Raw genomic sequence first — 21,077 nt, 5'->3', positions numbered from 1 at the left:
TGCTTATAAAAATATACGCAGAGCTTACATCTAGAACTATTAAATAATATTTTGTAAGTACTTATACAACATTCCTCCCCTCGGTGGTCCCTTATCCAAACTGTCAGTCAATATAAAACTAAATACTTACTAAATTTGTGACCGTATTCCTAATTTTGTATATGTACAGTACAAAATTGGATTCTTATTACCTTAGTATTGATTTTTGAGCACTAAGTATAGACTATTTTCTTAGTAGATTGAGTAACTTTTTAGATACATTATAATATACACTTTTATTTGAATTCATGCTCAAATACATATTTTTCTGTTTCTCTATATCAATGAATGCATTATTTGACTATAGCATAAATAAATTAAAAGTATCAAGTCTCTAAATCTGTGACTAAATTAACACCATTTTATATAGCAGCCAGATCAATACAGTTTTCATAATTTTATTACATTTTATTATAAAGGTCCTTATAAACTATACAAAAACAATAAAATTAGCGATGATGGAATAAAATTGGCTCTTATGATAAATTGAGACAAATAAAAAAAAGTGTGCGTGTACTAGTGTACACACGTAAGAAGTGAAACTTCTTTATGACCTTACTTTTCAAAAAATAATTTACTATATGCAACTTTACAGAAATACGTAAAATCACGCGTGGTAGGGATAAGAAAAAGATGGCGCGAAACGGAAAAATGTTTGGCGTAACAAAAAAATGTTACACTAAATTTTTTTCCAACCCAGATAAAGAAGTTTCACTTCGATTAAATCGATAATTGATTTCAGTATGTAACACATTTTGTTGAATTTAATTTTAACAATTCCATGATTACAATAATTATGAAGTCACTATAAAATTTAAATGCAAGTTTCACAAAAATATGGTCCCTTATCAAACTTAACTATACATTTTTCACTATAAAATAATTATAATACTAATTGAAAAATTTAATTAAGTTAGAAATAAAATGCATTACTTATTGTAACTTAATATTGCTTAACTAAACTTAATTATAATATTTAAAGCTATCTCATTGAATACTAAATTAATTACTAAATATAGAAATAAACATTTTACAATATTGTTTCAATATTCGAGCTAGAAATATAATGGCTAGGTTTTTAGCAATAATTGAGAATTCGGTCATTGGAGGTCTAAGTACTTTTTAACTTATATTAATTATAGTACAGAGATTTCATTTATTCGCGACGACATTTTATTAAATTCAAGATTTCTTTAATACTGCAAGCAAAATGAAAACGAGCCCATGGATTCTTTATACTGATATTTTCATTTGAAAGGCACTTATTGGAAAAAGTGGACATGCAGTCAGTCAGAGTGATCATAAGTCATGTCAGCATGTAAGTGGTCCAGTAAGTCAATCGAAATTAACCAAGTATTCAGCTTGTCAGTCAGTCTCAGCGCGTTGTAATGTCTTTGTCAGCGCGTTGTAACGTCAGTGTCGGCGTTGTGTAACGTCAGTGTCGGCGTTGTGTTACGTCAGTGTCAGCGTGTTGTTATGTTAGTGTCAGCGTCACTGCTTTTATAGTCGAATTTTTAAGTCACTCGAGGCGGGTGGAGAGCACGGTGGTGCCGCAGCACTTGATAGTTAGCGTGTTATATGCGATGACTACTGTGTCAGTCAATCAGTCAGTGGATCAGTCAGTCAGGGCGGGTGGGCAGCACGGTGGTACCGAAGCGCTTAACAGTTGGCGTGTTATATGCGATGGCTAGTGTGTCAATCGGTCAATCAGTCGGTCAGTCGATCAGTCAGTCAGGGCGGGTGGGCAGCACGGTGAGCGTGACGGTGGTGCCGGAGCGTTTGTTAGTTGGCGTGTAGTATGCGATGGCTAGTGTGTCAGTCGGTCAATCAGTCGGTCAGTCGATCAGTCAGTCAGGGCGGGTGGGCAGCACGGTGAGCGTGACGGTGGTGCCGGAGCGTTTGATGAGCGCCACAACATCAGGGTGCGGCAAGCGAAGCACGGGCAGACGGTTGATGGCCACGATGGTGTCGCCCACGTGAAGCAGCCCGCAGCGGGCCGCTGGCGAGTTGGGGATTAGTTGACCTGGAACGGGATAGTTAATTGTGAAGCACTCAGATGTGACAGTTTATAGTCATTTACAACTTAGTTGTGACAGATTGTTTCTATCAACAACACCTAATATATGACAGTTACTTAAAAACCACTTTGAAACGTGACAATTTATACTATACACGTCCATAAACTATAAAGTGATAATACATTGCTATTAACCACGCCGACAACGTGACAATGCATTGCTATTAACCACCCTTACAACGTGACAATGCATTGCTATTAACCACCCTTACAACGTGACAATGCATTGCTATTAACCACCCTTACAACGTGACAATGCATTGCTATTAACCACCCTTACAACGTGACAATGCATTGCTATTAACCACCCTTACAACGTGACAATGCATTGCTATTAACCACGCTGACAACGTGACAATGCATTGCTATTAACCACGCTGACAACGTGACAATGCATTGCTATTAACCACCCTTACAACGTGACAATGCATTGCTATTAACCACCCTTACAACGTGACAATGCATTGCTATTAACCACGCCGACAACGTGACAATGCATTGCTATTAACCACGCTGACAACGTGACAATGCATTGCTATTAACCACCCTTACAACGTGACAATGCATTGCTATTAACCACCCTTACAACGTGACAATGCATTGCTATTAACCACGCCGACAACGTGACAATGCATTGCTATTAACCACGCCGACAACGTGACAATGCATTGCTATTAACCACGCCGACAACGTGACAATGCATTGCTATTAACCACCCTTACAACATGACAATGCATTGCTATTAACCACGCCGACAACGTGACAATGCATTGCTATTAACCACGCTGACAACGTGACAATGCATTGCTATTAACCACCCTTACAACGTGACAATGCATTGCTATTAACCACGCCGACAACGTGACAATGCATTGCTATTAACCACGCCGACAACGTGACAATGCATTGCTATTAACCACGCCGACAACGTGACAATGCATTGCTATTAACCACGCCGACAACGTGACAATGCATTGCTATTAACCACGCTGACAACGTGACAATGCATAGCTATTTGTTACAAACCATTTTTTGTAAATAAATTGATATGAACTTACCAATAGTGCTAGTGGCCTTGTTAGTAGAAGAAATGACGACGAAACCGAACCCCTCTCCCTCGTTCCTCGTCACCGTGACGTCATAGGGTACATTCCACCCGCTGTTCGCTTCGTATTGGACGCCGTACCTGATTGGTAAGATTAGAAAACATTGTAGATGAAGTGGTTAACAATTTGTGGACAAAAAGTTTTTTATCATACGGAAAAAATGTTTCAACCGAATTTATACACTAACGTGTTCGCATGCTCTCAAACTTGTGTATCTCTTAGTGGGGTAGCGAATACTTGATGAATGAAATAGAGGATGGTAAGTAGGTCTGTGACGTGTAACGAGAAGGGCTGTGCGAAAAAGTTGCACATTTAAGATATATTTGGCTGAAAATAAAATATCTTATTATACATCACATTGAAATGACGATGAAAATTGGTCCCAAGAAAGACTCTGCCTACGAGACTATTACGCAGAGTTTAAGAACGCGCCTGTACAATAATAGACTTTGAAAATTACCGCCACAGAATAAGGATTTAATTTGAATGTTTTATACACCGCTACTTGGATGTTTTTACAACCTTTTTAGGAGATTAGTTTTTCATAGTATGCAGTGTTTATTTGCTATAATATGTGTGTTTATGCTAAAATATGTAATTACTTACATAGGCATGTGCGCAGTGGGCGGATACATGGGTGCAGGGTGTAGGATATTGTATGAAGCCGGCGGGTGCGGTACTGTGGGCTCCGCACTGAAGTAAATAAGTATCATTTTATTGTTTGTTTCTTTATTATAGGGTGATTGATATTTCGTTTTAATGCAACAATAAGTTTCAGCGAGAGAATAAATAATAGACAAAATATTATAGTTAGATAAATGTATTAACAACAAAACAGAATATTGCCAAACTTTTAACAATATTCCTAAATAGTAATTTAGTTTACTAAATAGTAATTTCAGTGTGACTTGAAAAAATGTATGCACATTTTTCTACTTCTACTTACCCATAAATTATTCTAATATTACAAAGCTGAAGAGTTTGTTTGTTTGTTTGAACGCGCTAATCTCAGGAAATACTGGTCCGATTTGAAAAATTATTTCGGTGTTAGATAGCCCATTTATCGAGGCTAGCTATAGGCTATATATCATCACGCTAAGACCAACAGGAGCGGAGCCTAGCGGGTGAAACCGCGGAGCGCAGCTAGTATTACATAAAAGACGTTAAAACTTACGTCAGCAGTGGTTGGTGTTGATGTGTTGGAACTACAGCTGGCAAGCCTAGCGGTTGGATATCTGCTCTGTTGTGTCTCACACCCAGTGTTACCTGTTAATATTAACAAAAAGCTGGTTTTATTGTATGAATTTCATAAGCACAATTTGATTTTATATTTCGCCCTGTTTTAAGCTATTGTATAGCTTCTATCGCGGGCCTTGAGCGCGGGGACGAATCCAGAAATTGCGTAACGAAAAACCTCACGCTCCCCACCACTCCGACGGGTGGTGTGGCTTGAAGGCATAGCATGCAATAGCTTTACCGCGGCAGTCCCCGAGTGACACATGTATTTTTTTTACAGTAGCAATCGCTATCACATCGTGAATTATTAAAGTATCTCTTGTTCCTCGTTTATAACGTATATACGTTTTTCTTAGTAACTTTGGAAATTATTTCTACCAAATAAATAAATATATATAACTTACATGTCCTCTAGACGCGGCCTGACACACATACGCGACAGCTCGAGCGTGAGTAGCCCCACTTAAAGGTATACCGTCTACCGATGTTAGTAGATCACCCGGTCGGAGTAGACCGTCTGCTGGACCGCCTGTAATTTTTAGATTATGTTAGATTTATATAGCTTTTGGGAAGGAAAGGAGTATCAATATATTATGTGAAAGATGTAGGTTGGAGACATTATTTATAAGATAAATTACTTAAGTCTATGAAGCTTGACATAACGTCGTACAGCCCTAGCTTTTAAGACATAAGTTGTTATTCATAACATCATTATTAATTTTTTAACACTTATTTCTCTTCTAGTATGATTTTGTTACTCTTAAAAGCAAAAAATACAGAACGGATTTTAGTATTAAAGTTAATGTATCATACATTACTCAAAGCTATATATTTTATATCGTAAAACGCATATTTACCCGGCACAACATATCCTACAGCGACTCTGCTGCCATCTTCAGTACCACCCACAATGCGGAACCCAAAACCTGCGGAACCACGAGCGAGTCGAACTAGAACATCTGCTTCTGGGTCTGTCGAGCCACCGGCTTCCACCTGGAAACATAATTTTAGATTTATTTATAAATTAGCAGTCCGCCCCGGCTTCGCCCGTGGTACATATTTACGTTTTCTCTACATAAGAACCATCCTCGTACTTCAAGGAATATAATAAAAAAAGAATTAACGAAATCGGTTCAGCCGTTCTCAAGTTAAGCGCTTACCAACACATTTTGGGATTCATTTTTATATTATAAAGATATTATCAACTGAGTTGCACTTGTTAATTGGTTGCTTTATAACAAAATAGATTGAATGTCACTGTTTGTTTTTAAAATCTCTTCTACATCTCTCTTTTCAAATCATTTTGTTTTACATGTATACTAAATATCTAACATTTCGCAAACATTTTTTGTTTAACTAATTAAATAATTTATTCAGTGTGCCCCTTTTATATATTATGGTAAATTAATATTTGTCTGTATTTTGGCGATTCAAAAGTGCTTCTAACGAAATATAGTTGAATAAATAATAACTAGGTATTTCTGCATTATTTTCATTACTAGATTATCACAGATTACATCTGACCACACTAGTGACTAGACTCACTATCCTACTATAATATTATAATAAATACAATATTATAAATGCGAAAGTTTGTATGGATGTATATCAAGCCGAGTTTGTTACTCTTTCACGTAAAAACTACTGAACCGATTACAATGAAATTTAGCACACATATAGAGGGTAACTTGGATTAACACATAGGATAGCTTTAATCTCGGAAATCCCACTGGAACGGGAACTATGCGGGTTTTCCTTTGCAAACGCGGGCGAAGCCGCGGGCGGAAATCTAGTATTACATATTATATATTGACATATGAACAAATCAAGCTTACATCTCATCAACTTTGGACTAAATAAATAAATAAAAATCACAAATACCTGCGGGTAGTTAGCAACATACACTTGTTGCGGCATATCCCCATCGTATGCAGATCTATGTGACACCGGCGAGTGGATGTGACGGGATGGTGACGCGTCACCGAGCCTGCAGGAGACATATTATTTAGTTATTTACTTGGTAAATTAGTTTAGTACTGGACACTATTTTATTAACCCACAAAAGATGTGAAGTTAGTTTATTATAAGTGAAAATGAGTACTATAATATGTTCCATCTCCTGGAATAGAATCACTAAATGTTGAAACACTTAACTGTGGATACTCATTATGATAATAGCCATTAGTTTCAAAGTTATTTCAGATTTATATTCCGTCGGTAAGATACATATACATAATGTATAGGTATCCTTAAACATGTTTTTATTCTAATTAAATTAAAACCTAACCTAAATTTAACAAGTTACAATATTTAAAATAAAATAAAATCTTTTATTGTACAAACCTTGCGTAAATAACAATAGTTATCGGTCGACGTGTTTTAAGCCTTATTTAAGCGTGAAACAAAATATAAAACTAAATAAAACACATAGTCATGCAAAATCTTAAGTGAAAATTACCATACAATTTATTTATTAATTTAATATACTTATAAAATTTGAAACAATCAATGTTACTATATACACTACTGATATAAGATAATTTATTTTTAAATTATTTCATAAAAATATTCAAAATATCTTGCTAGTTATATACAATTCAAGCTAAAGAACTGAAAAATCATGTACAACTTATTTACAACATTAAATACTGTTATACAACTTTATCTAAATAAACCAAAAGACCTTAATACCTCTAAAATTATTTAAAATTATCTATATTAATGTAACAAACCTCATAGGAGATCCCTTAAGCCGTCCATTGGAAGAATTATTCGAAGGGGATTGACTCTGCATTCGTGTAGATGGTGAGTTGTTCAACAGTCTGTCTGTTGCACTGTTGTTAGACGGGGAGTTACTGCGGAGACGACCTGGGGAAACATAGTTAAGTATATAAATTTGTAAGAATAGTGCTTAGAATTTACTTTTGTGATTATAATATAAAGAAGAAATTAAAGACTTCTAACGGATTTGAAACGACATTTACAAATTATGTTATTTTACCCGATGTTTGGAATACTTTGGGCTTGAGAAATTATTATTTTTAAACATTGTTTTCCTCTCAATTGATCTGTCAAGTTTGGTAGAGATGGCATCCTTACAAAAAAAAATACAGTGTGTTTTTATTTCAGATTTTAGTAGGTTCTTTTCCCAGATTAGGCAAAATTATTTTCTTAAATCTTTGAACACAGTTTAATTTCTTTCGAATAATGATGGAATATTTACTTTGCCTAAAATTACAGTATTACGACTACTTTTGCTTCAGGTGGCATAGCAAATTACAAACGAATCATAATAATTAAAAAACAATTACATTTTTCATAAATCTTACCAGTAGAATTAGAAGGTGAGTGTGGTCTTATTCGACTCGTGGAAGGAGACTGTCGCGAAAGACCACTTATGGCTGCTGTGGTGGGAGAATGGAGTAGACCGTCTTCTGGGAAACCTGAAATTATAAGTAGATTCATTTATTTATTGAAGGAATTTCTAGTAACTGATACATATTATTACAGCTTGCATAAAGTAGATGATCTTTTGTACATTCTTTTGGACGAAATGGCAACTAATACAATTTTTAATTTGATCAAAACTTATACAATAATAGTTCCATTGAATAAAAAAAAATGGAATTGCAATCAATTGAATATTAATGGAATGATTTAAATGAATGAATGAATGAATAAATACTTTATTTGCACCAGAAATAAAATAATAACAAAAACACAGACAATAGAAAAACGTACAAAAAGGCGATATAAGTTAAATATAGCTTGAAATGAGATGCCATATATGTTTGGTTGACAAGGACAATTACTTGTTTTCCTATATGTATAAATAAGGAAATTATTGAGTGTATTATTATTTATTAATATTCCCACGTATTGCTTTCTTTCCGTAGTTATATTGAGAATTATTTGAAACGTAGCTTATTTTATAGTCTAGTCAATGTTCATTTAAGTTTTATCGAAATTGGACGTTATGCTAAACTCTCGCGCCTATCATTGAGTACAATTTTTTTTAAATAATATTTTAAAACAATAGTTTTTCTATATCAAAATATGACTAACCTCCATTATCACTACTATCAGCAACACTAGCGTTTCCCCTCCAATACGCAGCATTCATATCAACATGTATAGTCGGCGTGGGCAGTTCTCCCCAATTGTTATTCCACCTCTCCCCGTTTCCCTCCCAATTCCCATTACTAGTCCCTTCACCGTCCCACTTCTGGCTTGTGCCATCCCACTTTTGACTTGTGCCATCCCATTTTTGGCTCGTACCATCCCATTTCTGGCTAGAGCCGTCCCACTTTTGACTGGAACCATCCCATTTCTGGCTTGCCCCGTCCCATTTTTGGCCGTTTTCATCCCATTTCTGCGCGTTTTCCGCCCAGTTTCTTATATTATTCGAGTTATCTATCCAGGTTTCTCGTTCGTTCCAGTTGTCTGTCTGTTCGCTCCACGGTGTGACCACGGGGAGTGTTAGTCTGGCGCCTGGAGTGCTGCTTCTACGTCGCCTGTCCATAATGCTCTCGCGGGTTTCACGGGATTTGTGTTCTGGTACTGCGTAGGTTGCTTCCACTGTAATAATTGTATATTTATTCTTTGAAATCTCTGTATATGTGTATGATAAGTCTTATTTTAATTTATTTAAAACGTATAAATTTAGTCACAGCAAATTAATTATATCTTTTTGCTGACGGCTCATTCAAGATTTCATTACATGATTGATATTATAGAAAAACCAAAGTTATAGTTATTAAATATTGAAATACGAGTTTAAACTGCAACATTGCTTGCATTCAAGGCTTATTTATAGTTTCTACTGATTTTCTAATTTTAACTGGCAAATAAGCTAAAAGGAATGTATTCTCCAACTATAAATATGCAGATAATAACATTTATAAATAAAAAGCGTACCAGAGTTCATTTCATTCTGTCTGCCCCTCGCATTATCTGTTGAGTTCAGAGCTGGTGACCGCAACTGTTCCGCGGTGGGAGTCTTGCTTCTACCCAATTGATTATTTGCTGCGTTATCTAAAATGAAAGTTATTTTATTAGTTTCAGAGATAAAAAAATCGTCCTTTCAAATAATATTAACACAATCACCTGATAAAAGATTGTTAAAGAATGTGCGAGCGGTATTGTAAAAATCTTTCATTGTAATAAACTCTTTATTTCGTGGCAATAACATTTAAAGTCTATTGTATAATTATTTAGAAAACTCTGCGATATAGACACGTGGGCAGAGTTTAGCTTCGGACAATTTTTGAACGCGATTTTGAGTTTTATTGTTTATTGTACATAAATGGGTCTATAATATAAGATTTTTGTAAATAAAAATATAAATATTAGAATACTAACTATTGGTAGGTTGCACCCGTGTAGCTGAGCGGCTGCGGGGAGCCCTAGTTATAGTGTTCTTTCTCCACACGCGTAACGTTGTTTCAGACATCGCTGGACACTCTTTTAGTACCTGTAAATGTGTAAAATTTAGGAGTATATTGTTGAAATAATTACGTATATTTATTTAACGTTCATTCAGCTTTTTATGAATGTTGTAGGACGTTGACTAAGAAGCTAAAAGGTGTAGTTTTTAACATTTTCTTTCTTTAAATTTATGTTTCGGAAATAAAACCTAATATTTCTTATTTAGAAACTCTCAAAACAGTATCTAGAGAATATAGATTATTTTTATCTGATTTTTAACAAAGTATTTTTGTCACATTTCTCACTTTCTTATTATCATGTCATTCTTTCATATATTCATGGCTATATAGAGCAATAATTAAACTAAATCAATCTCACCTGCACAACCCTTTGATGAGGTGTATGTCTCACATCTGTCTCACCGATTTGCAATAGCAAGTCTCCTTCACGCAATCCTGCGCAACGGCCTAAGTCTAACACCTATAAATAATGTATGATTTAATAATATTATGTAAGGTTACAAAAAAATTGTAGGTAAAAACAGATTTTGATAAGTTACAATTGATATAAGATGATATAAAACACTTGATTTAGTGCCTTGCATTTCATTGATAAGGATCTTAATACATAAATTTTTAAACTACGCAACGGATTTTGATGCAGTTTTTTTAAATAGTGATTCAAGAGGAAGGTTTAAGTATATATTTATTAGGTTTTAGACGAAGCGGGCGAGCCGCGGGCGGTAAACTAGTATTCATTAAAAACAACTACACAGCAAAATTATTAGCATTACTTTATGACGTATTTACAAAACATACCCAAAACAATAAATTTTAACGGTCTAAGCTGGTCAGAACCATATCATATGTTTGTTTGTTGCTGATTATGTATCTAGTTGTTATTAACGATCAAAATACATTTAAATATTTACCTTCTTAACCTTCTGGCCATGTACACTATCGGCTATAGTAAAACCAAAACCAGCGGCCCCACGCCGTAAAGTGAGCACTAATTCACGACCCGGCTCGTTGCTTGCTGCACTGCGGTGTTGGTGATCTAGGTGATAAAAATAGACATAAATATATTTCGTATAGTTTATTATCTATGAAAAAATAGATTATGGGGACATAAAAGAAAATATTATCAAAGTTTGTAACCCTAATTTAAATATATTATACAAACTATATTGATATTTTAACTTCATTTGTATCAAATTGGAGAAATTTGTTTATATCCATTATATAAAATGATTAGCAGGTGATTCGCTGCGGTAGAATTATAAATGGGAACCAGGATTTATTGTTAAATATTATAATAAGCAATTTAAGTTAAGAAAAAAATCGATCACGAGGTGGGATTTGAAAATGCGTCTATTTTGCCATGCCGGGGTGGCCGAGAGCCTAGGCGTTTCTCTATTCTTTAATCATTTTCATTTGAGCATTTGAATAGTATAAAATGAAATATTGAATTTAATACTGTTATTTGTCATGTTTGATTTATAACTGACGAAAATAGCAATCGGATCTTATCGAGAACATGTCTGATTTAATGAGTTTTAGCACTATTGCCATCAAGATGCTAACATTGTCGGTAATTTGGAAGAGTCTTGCCACTATAATCGCTATATTTATTTTATATATTTATGGGTCACATACCAGAAGCCAGCGCTAGCAGGTGGTCAGCAGACGGACAACGCGGGGGCAACGAAGTAGTATCCGCGGGGAGTTCGTCCAAATCGAAGGACCGTGATAACAGCCGCCGTTGGGCACCTTCCCTGCTGTCTGGTACGTCACGACCTTCGGGGGATTCTAGGTGGAACCTGATACAAACAAACAAATTTAAATATTTATCTCAAGTTTTTGATTTGAGAATATAACTTAGTCCATTGAAATGTTACATGATTTGTGGAAATAAAACAAATCATGTAACATTTTTGCGTCCTCTTAAAAATACAGCCCCAAATGTAACTTTTCATTTTTCAATGGACTAACTCAATAATGTACTATTTAGAACTAGAGGCACAATCACTAATACAAAAAGCGCACAAGCGTAATCACACTCAAAAATTGTCCAAAACAAAACTCTGCTCATGCACATATTAGGCAGAGTTTTCGAATGAGTGAAATTAATTTCTACATTATACAGTACTAGCTGTGCCGCGCTGTTTCACCCGCGTGGCTCCGCTCCTGTTGGTATTAGCGTGATGATATATAGCCTTCCTCGATAAATGGTAAATGTTAACGGTGGTAAATGTTAAAATATGTGATGACGTTTCAAAAGTGCTTCTAAAAGAAGTCTAATTGAATAAATAAATGTTTGAGTTTGAGTTTGAAATGGGCTATCTAACACCGAAAGAATTTTTCAAATCGGACCAGTCGTTCCCGAGATTAGCGCGTTAAAACAAACAAACAAACAAACTCTTCAGCTTTATAATATTAGTATAGACTATACATCGTCGCTCGGAAGTTTTTACCAATAATCAATATTAGCCGTAGTAACTCAGGCCTCGGAACCCCATACACAATAGAAAATCTATTGTGTATGGGACCGATCAAGCCGCTTGGGGCTCAATGTGATAAATATGTACTAGATAAATTCTTGTTTATAACTTACCTAGTCCGTAGAGCTCTTGTAAGCTGTTGCATGGCCACTGCATCGCTGCTCGCATCCACTGCCAATGTACTGAGCACCCTTGTGTTTGGGTCCTCCGAGTCAAATGATAATGGATAACCTGTAAAAATTCAATGTTAATAAAATTATATTTTTTTGTTTATTACGTTATTCAGAAGACAATGTGAAAAACAGTGCTTTATTTTTTAAGTTAGTAGGCTGAGAAGTCATTATTTTTGACAATTTTGAAATACCTCTTCAGTGATATTTTTGCAAGCATTATTTTTTTCAGGCAATTTTTAAATCCCACTTCTAAATTCTGTGAGTAATTTAATTAGTATTTTATAAGGTGTCTTTTGTTGATTTAAATTGCAATTGTTATATTTCTATTAAAACTCCATAAAATACACTATAAATAAACTAGGTTTTGTAGATTCAAAAGTGCTTTGAAAAAAGTCAAATTGAATAAATAAAAGTTTGAGTTTAGCCTCAAAAATACCTCTAACAAAATGAAGTGTGACGTCACTCCCCGCAGCGATCCCTTGGAAGATTTGAGCTACCTGCGCATGAGTCAGTCCACGAACACCGCGGTTACCAACACCCACTATGACGTCGCCGGGTCGGAGAGCACCTGTTGAATAATAATAAGAATTTAAAAAAGTTTATAGTATGAAATACAAATATACAAAAAAACGACGCTAGGATATATTAATACCTCACATATTACTATATATATATATATACTACTAGCTGTCCGCCCCGGCTTCGCCCGTGGTACATATTCACGTTTTCTCTACATAAGAACCATCCTCGTACTTCAAGGAATATAATAAAAAAAGAATTATCGAAATCGGTTCAGCCGTTCTCGAGTTATGGAATTACAACGAAAAGTGGCATTGATTTTTATATATTAGACTAGCGGTCCGCCCCGGCTTCGCCCGTGGTACATGTTAACGTTTTCTCTACATAAGAACCATCCTCGTACTTCAAGGAATATAATAAAAAAAGAATTATCGAAATCGGTTCAGCCGTTCTCGAGTTATGGAATTACAACGAAAAGTGGCATTGATTTTTATATATTAGATGTATGTATTTAATATATACTATTACATACATAATACCTCAGTACTATGTACTGATTTTGTTAAAGAAGAAAAAAATGTGTGCGTGTACTAGTGTACACACGTAAGAAGTGAAACTTCTTTATGACCTTATTTTTCAAAAAATAATTTATTATAGGTATATGCAACTTTACAGATATACGTCGAATCACGCGTGGTCGGGATAAGAAAAAGATGGCGCGTAACGGAAAAATGTTACACTAAATTTTTTTCCAACCCCGATAAAGATGTTCACATCAAAAAACTGGTGGTTGTAGCTTTAAAAAATGATCTTTAATTTTTAAATATAAGATTACATAAATATTTTAAGCTCTATTTTGTGAATCAGTTTAAAAAATAACTACTTATTAATAAATTTACATGTATCTCAACTTACCATCAATCCAAGCAGGGCTATGAGGTACGATACTGCGTATTTGGAGATATCCTTCTGTTTCTGGAGAACCTTCCGCACCGATTAATGTGAAGCCAAGACCCTGTTTAAAGATTTACATAATTTGTAATAAATGTATTTAATTAAACAGTGTACAATATATAACAAAGAAAATATATAAGACTTATAAAAATAATAATTATATTAAAAATATATACATAATTATGTTTATTGAGATCATAGTACATATGTAAATTATAATCTACTAGCTTAATCTACCCGCAGCTTCGCCCGCGCTGTCAAAGAAAAACCCGCATAGTTCCCGTTCCCGTGGGATTTCCGGGACAAAACCTATCCTATTTCCCAGGGTAAAAAGTAGCCTATGTCCTTTCTCGGGTATCAAAATATCTCTATTCCAAATTTCATGCAAATTGGTTCAGTAGTTAAGGCGTGATTGAGTAACAGACAGACAGAGTTACTTTCGCATTTATAATATTAGTATGGATTTAGCAGGAAAATTTCGATTTCAATTACGAGAAACATGAATTTATAGAAACTGTATTTACTACAACTTTACAAATAATAGAAATTATATCATATATTGTTTCATTTCTCGTCCAATCCATACTAATATTATAAACTAGCTTCCGCCCGCGACTCCGTCCGCGCGGATGTCGGTCTTCACGTGGATGGTTTATTTCTCCATTTTGAGTAACTCTAAAAAAAAAAAAAAAATTCTTTATTGACAATAGTTTTACATTTTGAAATACTGTGTCTGACTCCCAAACTAGGTAAAAACCTGTATGTCAGGAGCCAGCGCCCTTTTCCAAAGAATATTCAAGAAATGCCAATAAGAACAATAAAAAATAAAAATGTTTAACAAACAAAAAAATTTAAGTAGAAATTGTTTTTTCCGGCATGCATATGTGTGTTTTAGTGTTGCCTTGGCCTTGAATGTGTGTGTGTGTGTGTGTGTGTGTGTGTGTAATAGTGGGTACTATATACTCAAGTTATAAGATTTTCCGTTTCTTCGTAATCTAGAGTCCAAAGCCAGTTTTTTATTTTTACTTCTACATCACGCAGAGTACATGGATAAATATCAAGCAATTTATTAATTTTATTATATAGATGTACAGAAAGAAAACTGTGCTGTCTTTTCAATAAAGCAGTTCGACACCTCACAGGATCAATTACATTTGTGCATGTCCGTTTATTACGAAACTTATTGGGGTCATAAGGAGTCGTAACATGTTGTTTTATAATAGCATGATATATATAAAGTTTCCTTACGGACAGTATTTGGCTAACTCTAACAATGACATCTTATAAATATCTATTGGACCCAAATACGGCTAGGCCTATAATAATACGCAACGTGTGTTCGCGGTTCTACAGAACAACGTCTATGGATAAAACCGAAAAATTAAGATTAATTTTTTTCTACGTATTTTTCCAGGATAAAATGTATCCTATTTAACGCCCAGGATATTAAGGTATAATTATACCAAGTTTCATCGAAATCGAACCGTTAGTTTTCACGTGATGCCTGAACATACAGACAGACAGACAGACAGACAGACAAAAATTTTTTTAATCACATATTTGGGTTTGGTATCGATCCAGTAACACCCCCTGGTATTTATTTTTTCAATATTTTCAATGTACAGAATTGACCCTTCTACAGATTTATTATATGTATAGATGCGAGTAACTCTGTCTGTCTGTCTGTCTGTTACTCAATCACGCCTAAACTACTGAACCAATTTGCATGAAATTTGGTATGGAGATATTTTCATACCCGAGAAAGGACATAGGCTACTTTTTATTGCGAAATATGTACCACAGGCGAAGCAGGGGCAGACCGCTAGTATTAATTAATTTAATAAAGTAAGTACCATTACAAATTGGTGTCATAGACAATGTAAACAAATTAAACAATAGACAATAACTCTTTTATCATTTGAATATAAATATATTTTGTGTGTACTGCTGAATAAATAGAGCCTTTTGTCATGTGATAATTGTTTAAAATTTTATTATGTTTGTTGCGGTCACTGATCCTCAATTTATAAATGGAATTATGTATAGGAAGAGAAATTGTGTAAATAATATTCTTTAAGGCTTTAGAAATTATTTTTATTTATTAATTATTTAAAAAACTATTGTGTCGTATTGTTATAAAGCATGTATGCATAACACTAATATAAAAATAAGCTTTATGCATCTTTAACCCATTGAGCCCCAAGTGGCCTGATCGGTCCCAGACACAATAGATTTTCTATTTTATTAGGTTTTAGACAAAGCGGACAAAGCCGCGGGCGGTAAGCTAGTTTGCTTATAAATAAAATACCTGTGTTCCTTTAGTGAGTGTGAGTGAAAACCTCTCCCCTCGTAGTTCACCAGTCGGTGGAGTCCCATTGGATGTGTTGTTGTTATTTTCTGCGGCCATTTTCTCAGCTAAAAATAATGGATTGTGTTAGACTGAAATCTAGAAGCACAATGTGGTTTTTGCTATGAGCTGTCATTAGTTATATTTGATAAAAATATATGTACATAGTTGTATTATTTTCTGTTTGTTAATACTTAATTGGAAATAAAAATTAGAAATTGCATATTACCATGTTTAAGAGTAAATGGTAATATGCAATTTATTTTAATAGATATTGTGTTGAATTAGCTTAGACTTGAGAGATTTAAAAACATAATTATCAAGGCAAAAATTATCATTTATGCATGCTTTTTTGTACGTTTTTTGTAACTTAAAGCAAGGTTAATGCAACATTTCCTACAAAACAAAATTATGTAAATTTTTATACCTCTGAGCCGTCTTGCTTGTAACACAGGGTTCTCATACTGTGTGCGTCTATTGATATGGTCCACATAATATGAGCCATATCTCTCGTCGGTGACTCGTTCCCAACCGTAAGGAAGCTCATCCTCACCGCATTCACCAAGCGAATGCTTTCGTACTCTTGCCAGACGAGGGTCCAGCCAGTGGGATGTTCCAGTGTTGTAGCTGTAAATATTGGTTTAAATTATGGTGGTGTTAGGAATGGAAACAAGCAAATACAGATGTACCTAGGTTGCCTGGAAGAAATCTCTTTTAAGCAATAAGGCCGCCAAATTGTACATTTATTTTAAGTTACATATCGTTTCTGTAAATTTTGTTTTTGTGTGCATTTTACAATAAAGTGTTTTTTATTCTATTCTTCCTAGTTAAAAATTATTAATAACAATTTTAGTGTCGCTGTCAGTGTTACGGATACACAAAATGATTAAAATAACAGTAAATGCTAGTAGTCTGGTCAAAGAACTTTTATTATTTTTTATGAAAATTATAATACTAGTTAGTTATCATTTGAGCACCTAACAACATGTTTTTCTATTTCTTTGAGTTTAAACATTTAAATTTTAAACATCTACGAGGTCAAAAAAGTTAAAAGAAATAAATATCAAGCAAACAAAGAAGTTTCTTATTCCATTTACTATACATGATTAGAACAAGAATCATTAATCATTACTAAACAATCATAGCTAACATTAAAATACACTAAACTATAATTACCTCTTCTTTGATATCTTTTTATTATAACAAAAAAGCACTCGGAACACCATTTTTATATAAAAAACTGACGAGTGCTCACTTCTTGTAACACATATGCTAAATCGGAATTAGCACACCATCTGTTTTTCAGCACATAATATTTACACAGTGTTTAGTCTGACTGATCTGATTCAATACAGATTTTCTACTCATTGAATTGGAAATATTGGCTAGCTATTTCTACATTATGTGAATTATCCTATACTAGAATATGCATATATGGCAATTATCAGTTGAGTTATTGACTAGTGAAACCACTTCCTACATTACTTCTGGGTTGTTTTTATTGATAAATAGATTTTCTATTCACATATTTGTATTAGACATTAGTAAACAAATTATTGTTGTTAGGGTACATTAACAGCAATATAGTATGTTTTTTAACATTGCAAACCAGTTGAATATGTTAGATTATAAAACTATAGATGTATGTTATTATGTTATTGAAATTATAAACTTACTCTATGAAATACCTCTCTCCTGAAGGTGTAAATGCTTTCTCCCACATTGGAGGTAATGGCCCCAGGTAGTCATCTTCATCTTCTCTCTTATGAACTTGATCACCAACTCTGACTCCAACAACTGAACCACCTACAGTGCCGGCTGTGCCTGAACTGTGAGTTGATATCCCAGCTGAAGAAAGTCTATCAGAATCCACTGAACTCTGAGCCATTGCTTATAACATAATCTGATCCACTTTCATCATCAAAACCGATTACAAACACTGAGCCTGTTCCCAATTTCAAATATAGAACATTATTTTGTTTTTGTAAATAGCCAGCATTCTTCGCTGTTTACTCATCGAATTTTTGGTTCCACAAAAACAAAACAATAGCGGCATGCGGGCATACCACTGACCAGTTATGAGTCATTTTAGAAGATGACTCCACGATTGTCATGCACTTATTATTATTAATACAGTTCCACGTAGCTACGCTAACTGGATTTTCTTAATTCACCGTTCAGCCGTGTCATAATTACAATACACTAAGTACGTTGCATGTTGCGTTTAACAACGACAGATATCTGCAGTGCAGGTGCATCATAACGAATTCTTTAAAAACATCACGTAATTAAACGCACGTACGTCGATCGTACGCGATAATCAGATAACACTAAATGAGAAACGGATGCCTTTTAACATGCTAATTAGATAACAAGTTCACTTTCTCACAGAAAACAGGTAAATTCTTAACTTTTTGAAAGTAGGTGCAACAAGTTGAAGGGAGCGAATAGGACAGTCGACAGGTAGCTCATAGCTGAATGAAATGTCGTTATTCTTGCCCGTATAGAAATTAAAATAAGGTAAAATTACGCCTTTCATCAAGATGTGTATCGTGATTGCGGAGAATATACAAAATTAAATGTCGTATTTTTTATTTCATTTAAGCATTCGTATTAATTACAACGAACATGGGAAGTTTAGACTTTTCAATAAATTCTTTGGAAATTATTGTTAAGATTTAAAAATCTGCCATCTACCTATGTTTTTTAAAAGTGATACCATATACATTGCATATTGTAGCATTGTAGTTCGATTAACGTACAATAGATGTCATTTTTCTAAACAATTATCTAAAATATATATACATTTATATACATTCTACATCCATACTAGCTAGTGCTAATATTATAAATAGGTATGCGAAAGTTAACTGTCTGTCTACGTCTGTTACTCAATCACGCTTAACTACCTACTGAACCAATTTGCATGAAATTTGTTACAGAGATATTTTGATACCTGAGAAAGGACATAGGCTACTTTTTATCCCGGGACATAGGATAGGTTTTATTCCGGAAATCCCGCAGGAACGGGAACTAGGTACCTATGCGGGTTTTTCTTTGACTGCGTGGGCGATGCCGCGGGTGGAAAGCTAGTAATATATTATTTTGGATATAAAATGTACAAATGTGTTAATTTGATGAAATCCGTCCAGCAGCGAATCTCAGACGACCATCCTCACAAATTTTCTCATTTGTTGATATTATTACTTGTATACGTAGTATATTATTATAAGTCTGTGTTATTACCTAGTAGGGTGTCATCATCATCATCATCATCATCATCAGCCCATATACGTTCCCACTGCTGGGACACGGGCCTCCTATGAGGGTACAGGCCATAATCCACCACGCTGGCCAAGTGCGGGTTGGCGGATGACACATGCCGTCGAACTTTTTAATTCTTCGACATGTCGGTTTCCTCACGATGTTTTCCTTCACCGTTCGAGCAGTGGTGATGTTACAACATGCGCAGATAAATTGAAAAATCAATTTATTTCCTGCGCGCTCGCCTGGTCTCGAACCACGGACTTATCGATTCGAAGTCCGAGGTCTCACCACTGAGCCACCACTAGTAGGGTGTAGGTAGCTTTATTTTTATAACGTTTTATGAAACTTTAGTAGGAACCACGGACCAAAATACACAAAATATTGGTCCATGGAAGGAACGTGTTAGTAAGTACCTAAGTATATTAATTAGGTACCTAGGTATATATATTGTAATAACTGTTAAAATACAAAATACCACCGACTTCCATGCTCGCCTCCAACCAAAATGTTTCTTAATTTTAGAACAACACCACATAATTTATTGCTTTTTACAATGTTCACTACGCTTAAAATTATAATTAGAAATGGTAAGCAAAGCTCAATAATAAAACAGGTATTGGCTATGTGCGAAGTGGGTGGTAGGGAACGGCAAATCGACCGTAGCGCACGACGTGGCAGAAATGTGAATTAATTCTGGGCTGTCATATTGTGTCAAATTGCTTTATTTTCATAACTTCCTTTATAATTTTAAGTAAAAACATAAAAATTAGCGATCTGGGTCATAAACTCGGCGTCACAAAAATCGCACCTCTTCGAAAATAAGTTTCAAGCATGTCCCGCCAGCAACGAATACATTAAACCCAATCAATATTGGTATCTATTGAAAGTATATTTAACGACCTTTAAATTAACAACAGATAGAATTCCTAAACACAGCAGATCTCATTAGCACTAACGTTAAAAAAAATGTTGTCAAAATACGCATTACAACGGTCACTAATTACACCTCCTTACAAGGGTATAAAACGGGCGACCCGGGTTAAATGTCTGTCATTCGCTATTCAACCTTTGAAGTGAACACACGTGAACAGCTACAGTAAGAAAAATACCCCAGAAGATGGATACCACTGCAGATGAAGCCGCTCAAGTCATTGCACTACTGCAATCAGGGATGCGCCAATGTGATGTTGCTCGACAACTGAACTTGAGTCGTTTTTCCGTTCGAGGAGTGTTCCAACGCTTCCAAGAGACTGGTGGCTATATCGGAAGACGTGGATCTGGAAGACAACGGTGCACATCCGAAAGAGACGATCGCTTCATTGTTTCGACGTCTTTACGTAATCGGTTCTCCAATGCTGTTGAGCTGCAACAACAACTGCGATCAGCTCGCAGAACGTCTGTAAGCGTCTCCACGATTAGAAGAAGAATGCGG

General features: G+C 34.8%; 1 protein-coding gene across 1 annotated transcript; it reads right to left on the bottom strand.

The window, feature by feature from the left end:
• Positions 1-640: 640 nt before the first annotated feature.
• On the bottom strand, positions 641-18,828 carry LOC123703498 (membrane-associated guanylate kinase, WW and PDZ domain-containing protein 2). Its single transcript, XM_045651524.1, has 21 exons — positions 18,055-18,828; positions 16,806-17,005; positions 16,340-16,446; positions 13,993-14,092; positions 12,995-13,126; positions 12,499-12,616; positions 11,541-11,704; positions 10,817-10,941; positions 10,264-10,365; positions 9,820-9,931; positions 9,376-9,492; positions 8,524-9,036; positions 7,788-7,901; positions 7,191-7,326; positions 6,340-6,445; positions 5,316-5,451; positions 4,863-4,987; positions 4,397-4,488; positions 3,829-3,915; positions 3,175-3,302; positions 641-2,062 (listed from the first exon to the last, which is right to left on the bottom strand). Exons 1-21 carry the CDS (start codon positions 18,264-18,266, stop codon positions 1,887-1,889), a joined length of 3,102 nt encoding a protein of 1,033 aa, XP_045507480.1. The 5' UTR covers positions 18,267-18,828; the 3' UTR covers positions 641-1,886.
• Between the last annotated feature and the right edge of the window lie 2,249 nt (positions 18,829-21,077).

The sequence above is a fragment of the Colias croceus genome, chromosome 26 (genome assembly GCF_905220415.1).
Source record: "Colias croceus chromosome 26, ilColCroc2.1".
Classification (NCBI taxonomy): Eukaryota; Metazoa; Arthropoda; class Insecta; order Lepidoptera; family Pieridae; genus Colias; species Colias croceus.
The sequence above is the reverse complement of the archived record's forward strand: the minus strand, read 5'-3'. Positions and strand labels throughout refer to the sequence as shown.